At 38.7% G+C, this 11,425-nt stretch overlaps 1 protein-coding gene across 1 annotated transcript; it reads right to left on the reverse strand.

Moving 5' to 3' along the window:
- Nucleotides 1–1,763: 1,763 nt before the first annotated feature.
- On the reverse strand, nt 1,764–11,165 carry Syt4 (synaptotagmin 4). Its single transcript, XM_005355851.2, has 4 exons — nt 10,839–11,165; nt 7,308–8,122; nt 5,502–5,622; nt 1,764–4,492 (listed from the first exon to the last, which is right to left on the reverse strand). The coding sequence occupies exons 1-4, from the start codon at nt 10,870–10,872 to the stop codon at nt 4,185–4,187; spliced, it is 1,278 nt and encodes a 425-aa protein (XP_005355908.1). The 5' UTR covers nt 10,873–11,165; the 3' UTR covers nt 1,764–4,184.
- Nucleotides 11,166–11,425: the final 260 nt, after the last annotated feature.

Genomic DNA, 11,425 nt, shown 5'->3' on the forward strand with positions numbered 1-11,425 from the left:
GTAGACCAGGCTGGTCTCGAACTCACAGAGATCCGCCTGCCTCTGCCTCCCGAGTGCTGGGATTAAAGGCGTGCGCCACCATCGCCCAGCTCAGTGCACACTTTTAATATGATTCAGGTGATTTAAAAGAAAATAATGCCAGTTGGTTATAGTTGCATTCTGTTCCCGAGAACATTGTGCCACATATGAATGAACACCATGTGAACACGTCATTAACACTTTCACATGGGTCACTACTGCAAAAGCTATCTGATTCTCAAGGCTCTTAATGCTGTTATTTGCCTGATGGGACTGTTGCAGCTACACCTGGTTTTCTTTCCTTCTTGAAGATGAAATATAGCTGTACTATTTTGCTATTCTAGTTAAATCTATGTAGTATAAGGATGTAGGAAAGATTAAAAATAGTACAAAGAAGTAATATAAAAATAGTTAAGGAAAATCTGAAATATGATAAAGAGGGCAAAAAGTAAAAATAATGGGAACCAAAATGGTTTAATAAAATCAAGAAAATGTGGAAAAGTAAATTAAAATAGAAAAAAATTAAACGAGAAAGGGATCCTTTATGAATCCAGCAGAAAGTCCCCAAGCAATACTGGATATGGAGCCTGAAGTGGCCATGTCCTGTGATCAGATTGGTGAATACCCCAATTGTCATCAGAGAGCCTTCATCCAGTAATCGATGGAAACAGATGCAGAGAACCTCACCTAAACATTAGGCTGAGCTCAGGGAATCCTGCTGAAGATAGGGAGGAAAGGTTATAGGAGCCAGAGGGATCAAAGGCATTACAGAAAACTCACAAAAACAGCTAACCTGACTCATAGGAACTCAACCAACAATCAGGAAGCCTGCATGGGACCAACCTAGTCCCTCTGCATATATGTGACAGTTGTGTAGCTTGTCTACTTGTGGGACCCCTAATCACGGGAGCAGGGGCTGTCCCTAACACTCTGACTGGCCTTGGGAACCTATTACTCATACTGGATCGTCTCACCCAGCCTTAATACAAGGAGGGGCGGTGCTTAGTTTCACTGCAACTTGATATGCCATGCTTTGTTGATACTCATGGGAGGCCTGCCCCTTTCTGAATAGAAACAGAAGAAGAGTGGATGAGGGGGTGTAAGCGAGGTGGGGGAGGGCTTAGGAAGAGAGAGGGAGAGGAAAATGGGGTAAGGATGTAGAATAAATTTGTTTTAAAAAGAATCTAGCAGAAAGAGCTAGGAATGTATAGTGGTGGTGAATAAGAGTGTGGGTTCAATGTCCCTCACTGGAAAGATGAAAATAAGGAGTTGTCCACAGGAAGACTGCATCTTTGCTATGGCAATGCAGCTCTGAAACCATGGAACTCGGGAGACCGGACAAAGAAGAGCCTGCCTCTAACACTAACCTGGGCTAGCCTAGGCTGGCAAGACCATGTCCTGAGAAGAGCTAGACGAACCTAGTGAAGTCAACTGGTGAAACCCCTGCCTATTCCCACCCTTGAAGAGAGAAGAACGGAGTGGAAGAAGGAGTGAGGAATACCAAAAATTCCTTCACCTGTCTGTATGCACTGAGTCCAGTGCCTACGTTCCCCAAGAACCGGGCTTCACTTCAGGTTAGGCATGTCAAAAACAGGGCAAAATTCAGACCTCCTCACATGAAAAATCTTGTTGCTCAGTCTCCAGTGCTCCCTAACCTATATAGGTGTCCTATTAGGAAAAGAGAAAAACCTCAGAAAGCAGTAACACAAAACTTACAACAGAGCCATTGGCAGGACACTTCCTTGAGATTGTTTGGGCAAAAGCAGCAGTTTATTTGTGTCTTACAAACATACAGAGCTGGCACAAAAGAACAGACACCACCTCCCTTACACCATGCTTTCCTCTGCATCACTTCTACTGAACTACGACAAGTCAGTCACTGAATCTCACAGTTCTTCAGACACGGCAACCTCCCTATCTGGGTGGTTAGACTGGCTAAGCAGACAACAAATTAATTTACATGTTTAGTACAGTGCAGGAATTTTAGCAGAGTTGGGTATTCACAATGATATTGTAATACATTATAAACAGTACAGTTTTCAGAAATGATGAGATCGCTTAACTCCCTGTCTGTTCCAACTCTTCTCTTGCTTTTCTTCTTTCTTGCTTTTCTCTTTTTCCCTTAAAACCAGTTGGAAATAGTTACAATCAACTTAACACCTTCAAAACACTTTAAATTGTGAAACTAAAAACTATTTACAAACAATTTAATGTGATTTTGAAGTATTTTTTTCAGACTTGTTTCCTATTTTTTTAAAAAATCCTTTTCCAATGAACATCCTATAAGTTGGATCACCATCAACTTCCTGCCACTCTGTAGGACACTTGGAAACCACGCCCCATGATATTAGAGCTCCAAGTTAGAGTTCCATGGCCTATGACATCAAATGTGCATCCGTACAAAGGCCATCTGGCCTCCCCAAACTGCACACGGTTGCAGTTCATTCCATGTTGGTGTCACAGACTTCTGAGTAGACAGTTGTGAGATGACCTTGTCACTGGATGACAGTGAGTGCGGGAAAGCATAAAAGAGATTGATTTCAGTTCTTGTACATACAGAATGAAATATATTTCCTTACAGAAAGTTGAACTTCTTCATAGTCATTAAAAAGCACAGACAAGTAGTTGGGAAATACATTTTCATTGAATTTACAAACACTGTGATATCAAACACATTCTCAAAAAAATGGCTAAAGCACTGACACAAAGCTTGACTCAAATGGTAAAGTTTTCAGTAGACATCATCTCTAACTTGCATATTTAATAATTCAGCTGGACCTAAGTCACACTCATGATTCTCTAACAATTCAGATATAAAGACATCGCCATCATCGAGTTAAGTCTTCCCAGACAATGCTAGAGCTCTGCTTGCGTCAAACGAGTTTGGCAAGAGTTTCAGAACTTAGCGATTGGGAATGGCACGAGACACGGTTCTGTATCTTAAAAATAACAGCTCAAGACAAATTGGTCTCAAAAGACAGTGTAGCACACACTGTCCATGCTAATTTTACAGCTTCAGTCTATTTTGTGAATGTCTGTAGATTCTGATAGGCTTATTAGTCTTTTGTCTTAGTCTTTTTACTTAATGTGGTTGATTTCAACCTGACAATGTACAGAATTTAACATGTTTTCTTTTCTTTTGTTTCTCTTTAAGTAGTTTAGAACTTCCTGGGAAAGAATAAGTTAAATACTTAGGTAGCCATGCCCTCTCTGAGGGGGAAAGACAGCCTTGAAAATACACTCGTACACTGATACAGATTTTTATATATATATTTAAAAACTGTATTCCTAACTGAATATCTAGCTTAAGTTTATTTTTTTCCACTAGTCTGACAGCTTCACAAAGGTAAGTAGGAGTATCTTAGGCCACACTGAGGCTTGGAATGGGCAGTGAATAATTCAAGACCATGATTCCTATGTGAAGTCACATTTTATATGACTCACATGTGATCTCAGGGAACAAAAAAAAAAATCTCATTGCAACCACAGTGTTCTTCAATTCAGCCCTTTAATTAATTAATTTCTCAACTTGTTTGCTGTCTTTGTAAAATGAACCTAAGTTACCTACCCCTTTTATGATGAGATTGTATCAAATAATTACAAACCGAATGGAAATGACAGCATATCTTTGATATATAGGACAACTATTTGTACATGAAATAAACTAGAAAACAGACTGGAGGACATTTCTGTAATATCTTTGGATTGAAATAAAACCTTTTCTCCCCAACCTGAAGAAACATGGGTTGATTTTCATACAAAAAGGTGTGAGTTTTCATCTTGAACTCTTAACGATTACCTGGACTTCCACTACCAAGGCAAAAGTGACATTATCATCTACAACACACACCTACCTGTGACTTGAGATTAAACTAGAGTACTCACAACAGACTTGCTTGGCCCGCTTAAGACCAGACAGAGGGAAATTGAGTATCTTATGAAAATTTAGTCAACACCTCTAATAAAGGAGGATATTATCAAGATACACATTTACAACTGTTTTCTGGTCTACTACTTTAATCCACTTCTAACCTAAATTGTTTAATAAATATAAATAAACAAATAATAAAGTAGCTTGCTGTGCCACAAGCTCATAATCATGTATAAGAAAGAAACTTTCTTCTTGCCTAGCAAAAGCCTTTACGTTCCGGCTCACAGCCAGAAAACTACCCATCACAGAGCATGTGCCACTTAGCAATCTGCCTCCTGGGAAAGTCACAGATCTCCTTCCAGTGCCCCCCACTGCTTCCTTCTGCTGTGGCGCCCAGGACCAACCGCCCAATCACCTCATTTCGGGATCCCCTTTCCGAATCCAAAACTAAAAATTCAACACTGATTTCTTCAAGACTCTCACAAGGAATATCAAAGACAAACAGTTCGTTGAACACTGCATTGGGAGTGCATTTTTTCACGTGAGTCTTCTTTTTAGAGATTCTCTTCTTGGCGTGGTACAGGTTCACTTTGACGTAGGGATCTGCAATGACATACAAGGGTTAAATTGTCAGTGGTCTTAGCAAAAAGGGGAAGGAAAGAGAATGCTGCATATTGCCTAATCCCGAAAGCAAGATGAAGGCAGTGTCTGAGCTTGCTGATTTTATACTCTCAGCGAGTCTGTCTCCTGGTGAGGACCGCTTTTGTTGTTGAACAGGGATTTAAAACCAGGTCATGTCCTCTTTAGCTTTTCTACAGGTGGTTAGCCACTTTCAGGGTTTGCTTTTAGTTTACAAGAGTTGATCTCTCCTGTGACATTCTTACTAAACTGGGTTCAGGATCATGTAACTTTCTATATCACATAACTATATTATTTTTGATTGCAGTATATACATCATTTATCTTCATGATCTCAAGCTTTAAGATCTTGTCTTCAATTTCTTCAATCAAATAATAAGAACAATATCACTCAGGGATTCTTTATTAAAATATACATTTATAGTTTTGAAAAAGCCCTTCAAGTATTATTGTGCCCAATGTCTATAGTGTTTAAGAAATATAAAGAGGATACTCTATTAAGAAATGGAAGGATAAAGGATTTAATTAAGATCATTTTAACCTGTAACTTGGCTCATTTTCTTCCTCATATTCTACAACAAATACTTTGTTTTTCAGTTATTCAAAACTAAAATTTTATTCTTAAAGCCTATGTATTATTAGAAAAATAATAAGCTCACCAAAGAATGTGAGTGAGTAAGTCTTTTGACATGCCAAAGTTCAGAACTCTTTCTGAGCAATGTCAGACTGCGTTGTTCCTCTTCTTTTGTCATTGCTTTAAGTCATCCACTCAAATGTTCCCTCCTCCACTAACTTTGTGTCACAGGCGTATGACTTTCTCTGTATTGCTAGCAGGATTGACTCATAATTTTTTCCCACAAAACTCGGCAATCCCAGTGCTCATAATTGAGACTGACCAAACCAGAGTCCATTGTTAGTTGACAATACATAAGCCAGTTAGAGACGGAACTCTGGGATTTCAGAAGCGTTCTCACCTGAAAGTCCGGACACATCAGACTTCGGCAGGTGCCGGGCTTTTAAGACAACCACGGTGAGCGTGTTTGTGGTGGACTGATAGCATAGAGAGACCAGAAGCTCGCCCCGTCCGGAAGACTTCTAAACAAAGACAAACACAGCAAACGTAGTACTCGTGTTGAGCTTTTGTGCCCTCATCACAAAACATACAGCGACATAATACCTTTGTTATTTTAATGCCGTGCTCCTATTTATTTTTATTTTAGCAAGCTAGAGAATCTGAGAAACGCTTGGCCCTATGATGACTAAAACCATTGACTGCCATCTTGTGGTTGTTTTAGGTACTACCTAATACTAAAATTTCCAAGGATTTGACCACACCCAGTACTTACACATGTTTTGAAAGGTATTTATCATTATATTCCCAAGAGGATTTTTTCTTTAGTTTTTGCTATTCAAAGATATCTTTAATCTTTTAAGTTATTAATATATGTCAACCGATATGCGTAGGATCACAAGGCTGATATTTGATTTTAGTTTAAATTCTTCATTATTGACATTATTAGCATTTGAATTCAAGCCAAAGAAGACCTATTCTGTATCCAGCCACTATTCTGGACCAGGATCACAGAATTCTTGTCCTACATAGCCAAAGTACTTCCTCAATCTAAGGAGGAAATAAATGAATTTAAGTATTGGAGAGAACTGGCTCAAGTTTTAGAACTTGCTTTTGGACAGTAACATGGACTCCTTCATTGCGAAGGTGTTTATATTTTATTTTACATTAATGACATTATCTAAGACAACTAAGGATGCAAAATACAAGCTTTAACTAAAACTAACAAAACGGTAACATAGGACTTGCTTGTAATTAAGAACAGCTAGAGAAAAAAAACATGCCAAAAAATAATATATAGCTATATTCTTGTGGCTGAGGAAGACCACCTCAAACTAAGCAACTGTACAAAAAGGAGCAGCAAAGAGAGTGGTAAAGAAAACAGCAAAGGTCCAGGGAGTTCTCTGACACTAAAGGGCCCAACCAGTTAGATGCCTCAGTCAAGCCACGCAGCCCTCTGGACCTGAGCTTTAACTGTTGCCAGTGTGGAGAAGACGGGAAGATGGCTACAAAGTGTTCTAAAGATATTTTTAACTCTAAAATGTGATTTTAAAAAACATAAGTAATGTGACTGTTGTTTTTCTTAAATTATAGCATTGAGAGAACAAATTATTTCAAAATGCCACTTTTAGGATCAATGACACTATATATTTAAAACAGGAAAGGGTTCTGGGTGCTAAGTTGATGTCATATCATTTTCTAATCACCCAAGAATTGTCAAGGAAGTACAAGTAGGAAGGCAGAGTCATTCACTTCCTTTAGGTACCAGGAGAATGGACATTCATAAGTCAACATAACAGGACGACCCCTTGTTCAAAAGTAATTTCATTCGAATTCCACATCCTGAGAATAAATTGATTTGATTTTTATTTCACTTTTGATAACCTGTGGTAAGAGATGAAAACATAAATTTTAAAGTAGCAGTCTTTTGCAAAATATTTTAATAGAAAGTAAAAATGCCTTTTACATAAATGATGTATAAATATCATAAAGTGTGGCCTCTTGTTTTATATCATTAAGATTCCTTGAGCATTTCAGCTGTGTATTCAATTCCCTTTGCCTGCTCTGTTCTCTTGTTCTCTGTTTGCTGTCACCTACAGTAATTAAGGATAATGTGGACCAGCTCGTCATTTGAATGAAAGCACCACAGATATTTTTAAAAACTTATGCTAAAGATTCCTTATAAATACTTAAATGCTTAAACGATTACCTTAGCGTTTCTCTTAATGATCTCTCTAGTCATTAGCATTTTTCCATCTGATAATTCAATCCCTGAGAGAGGGATCAGGACTTCTCCAATGATGTCATCTCTTGAAAACCGGTCAAAACTCAAAATGGTGAAATGCAACGACAGCTCTTGGATGTGGGGATAGGGAATCCCATAGAATGTGAAGGTTTCATCAAACACGGGGTCCAGGGTCTTCCTCAGCACTCTGGTCTTCACTTTATGCTTCTTCTCTGGTAAGATTGTCATTTTGATGTAAGGGTCAGAGGTCATGGATTGCTCATCCATGGCTGGTAAGCCCTGGGCTTCCTTGATGTTCACCACAAATGCTTTCTTCTCAAAGTTGTACTCTAGAGACAAGAAGAGTGTCCCCAGCTTCTCTTGCTTCTCTTCTGAAGTGAGGGAGGTACTGGACTTCAAGCTCTCTGGGGAAGCAGCCTCCTTTTCTCTCTCTGGGAAGAGCTTTGGGGTCACATTCTCTAGATCAGGAGGGCTGCCAGCTTTGAGATTGGTTTTGGGGAAATTGCCGTTGAGATCTCGCTTCTCCAGATCAAGATGCAGTGAAACTTTTGGCACAGCTGACTTATTCTTGGCTTCATTTTTATCCTCTCCTCCAAACTTCTTCTTGCTGCTTAGGTTTTCAGGGTAGATGTCAACTCCTTTGAGCACATGCACGAACTTGTACGGAGGGGTCTTGTTGGACTTAGACGATCTTCTTTGGCAGCAAATCCAAGCGAAGAGAGAGACAGTGAAGACCAGACCAAATGCACTGAAGATCCCCACGACTGTGGGAATTTCATCTGTAAAACCAAATGACAAATGACGTCCATTAAATGATCAGAGTGGAAATGGAAGACTATAGGAAGAGCACAATAGAGCACTAGGTAGAAGTGGAGAAGATTGAGTTACTTCCCCACAGTTCTGGGCATGAGTAATAGTTTCCCACTAACTTGAGATCTAAACATAGCCCTGTGTGACACACAGGAGATACATTATGATTTAAAACTCCTTACTTCAATAGATTTTTATAAATAAATGGAAGTGTATCATCTGGAACAAATATGGGGTCATATTTAATATTCTCATCTAACTTTGTTTTACTCAGATGTCATGAGTCAATATGAGGAAGTACTATTTTTATTATTTTTCATTGACATTTTGAGATTTTTCAAAAGCACCAATCTACTAATTATGAATATATATACACATTTATATACATATATAACCAACAAATATTGGGGAACTCTGTCCTTTGAATACATCTCCCGTCACCCAGGACTCAAGCAGAAAAAAGAATCCCTAGAGACAGTAATCTACACAACTAGAAAATTATGGGAAAAAACATGCTAGTCATTGGTTATTGTTACAAACCCATTATTTTTTATTTTAATTGTGGAATGTGATAAAGAGATAAACATCTTTTAATAAGGAGAAAATAGTAAAAGAAAAACAATAGTTTGATAATAGCATATAATTGTAGCATTGTAATCCTTTTGTGAATATGAGCTTAAAATTCTTCAAGCCCTGGATTATCAAAAGCACAAAGTAATTTATGTGGGTTAAAAGAGAATAATGGTCATAAATCCATAGCCATTCCCAAAATGTGAATGAAAAGTGAATATAGGCAATTTAGAGTTCAATTTTGCCCTTGTCTATTTATATATGGCAAAAGGTGATAAAATTGAAAATGGCATTGTTTTCTTAACTTTGCAAACATTAAATCATTGGCATCGAGTGGCATTCCAACAGTGAGCGTGCATGAAGCAGATATCATCTCGTATGTACGCAGACTCTTCTAACAACTGCTTAGCAGCTGTACTACCACATCTAAAGAGTAAACCTTTGCCTGAAGTGAATATAACATGTTGTGCACATTTAGCTCTATTTTATCCATGTTTTATTTTAAATAGTGAATACTAAACATACACATCCCAGCCCAAAAAGGGTTAACACTTTTTAAGACCAAGAAGACTAATCTTCCTTATGTCCCTTCTCCATCTTCTAAATATTCTGTCCATTTACTTCCTAGTCATAAAAATGAACTCAAAGGAAATCAAATGAATTAAAGGTAATAAAAATATGTGAGGTTGGTTGAAAACTAAGGCAGCAATAAAAATTCTATAATTTATTTGTATGACTAAATTGAATAGTGTAAAAAAAAAAGTAAAGCTGCGAGTCTCCTAAATCAGAAAAAAAAAGTAAATGCTACCGAAGAAAAAGAGGAGGAAGAGTTAATCAGCTAAACAGTATCAGCTTCTTTCCTTCTCTTCAAATCTTTGTGCCCCCACACACACCCACACAATCTAATAACTCAGGGCAAGGCAGCAAACGCAAGCTCAGGAACTAAGAAATGCTTCAGCCAATATAAGAAGAACAATAAAAGCAGTTGAAATCAATATTTTCTAAGTAGACAGACAAGTGAGCATGAACATACGTTCACAAAGATAGTCTCTGAAGATGCCACACTATGAGAAAATTTCTGATTTCACTTCAAGAACTGAGTGTATCACACACACACACGCACACGCACACATACAAATCCAATGATAAAAGGCTGAGAAAATCATTTACACATATTTTATTATCTCTAATATTCAAAACATGGACTCATGTTCTGCTAATGTAACTACTGATACCGTACTTAGTTTTTGAGAGCAGAGATTATGCCATACTAGTCATTTTAATCACAATTATGATACATCTAGAGATACTATTCGAAGATGTCTCCATCCTTTAATTAAAAAATACTTATAGATGAAAACCCTGGTCTTTTCCCATTAGAATATAATTGGACCTAGACATGTTAATTGATTTTCTAAAAGGCACGTCTAGTTTGTTTACCGAAGCAGACAAGGATACCTTAGTGACAGATTTTTGGAATATGAACAGGAAAAGCAATCCAGAAAGCAGGATCTCTAATACAAGTTTTGAGCAGCTTTTACTTAACTGTACAGTGCTGGACTCCAGAAAGCTCAACCGGGGACATTAAGCAGGCCAAAGCCAATTTGATTTCAAAGTCCCCAGAACTATGGTATCACAGAATTCTGTCTATCATTAGCAATATACTTAAGGGATACAAGAAAACATAGCCAAGAAAATTATGACAACTTAATAAAATACTCATCTCAAATCCTCAACATACAAGTTATTTTATGTCACACCGAACTCTTATGTAACCAAAGGCGTATGTGGCTTCCTTAAAAGATTTACACACAAATAAGAATCATCCAGAAAATAACTGAAGCAGCGTTCTAACAACAGATGTCCTTGTCTTTCCTCAGCTCAGGCTTACAGAGCTCAGTGAACATTCGGGAACTTCTGGAAGGTGAAATCACAGAAGGCGATGTTAAGGAGAAAGATACCGAGAAAAGGAAGTAAGCCACAATTAACCATCTGCTGTTCTCGTCTTCCTTTCAAATTAGCTACTTGAAAACATACATATTCAACATCCCCAACATCCCGAGGAGAGCACAGCCCTGAGCCCAGCCACAGCCCCAAGTTCAGCAACTTGCTTACCGAATTCCACGCGGCTGGTAGTGATAGGAGCCATGTTTTCTGCGTGCTCTGTCCGAGGTGCTGAAAGAACTCCAGACAGATTCACCTGGAAAGACCCTGGAACAAGGCTTCCCGAGGAAACAGCCTGATCCACCGGCCGGCACCTGCAGCGGGAGGGGCTGGAGGAAGGTCCGCGCTTTCTATCGGCAATGTGCCACCCTGCCCTGTTCCTGTTTTGGCTCTTCTGAAAAGCTTGTCCCCGAGACTCCAGACGTGGCAGAAACACGAATTGACGCAATCCTGACGCTACAGGGCTGAAATCAGCACCTGCCCTCCCCCTTCTCCCTTCAGCCGCTCCTCCTCGCCCTCCTCCTCGCACCCTCCCTCCTCTCTTGAGGATTCAGCGCACACTCACCAATTATTTTAACTGTTGGGCTACTAGATATTAACTATGCTATTCTCTTAGGCTCAGAGACACGCGGAGACACCTCCTGAAACGTATCCTTGACAGTTTTTAATCCAGAATTCTCCTGATCATCTACAGACATTAAAATAAATGTGTCCTAGTTATCAGAATATCATAATTCATAAAAGAAATAAACGGTAAG

Source organism: Microtus ochrogaster, chromosome 18 (assembly GCF_000317375.1).
Source record: "Microtus ochrogaster isolate Prairie Vole_2 chromosome 18, MicOch1.0, whole genome shotgun sequence".
Classification (NCBI taxonomy): Eukaryota; Metazoa; Chordata; class Mammalia; order Rodentia; family Cricetidae; genus Microtus; species Microtus ochrogaster.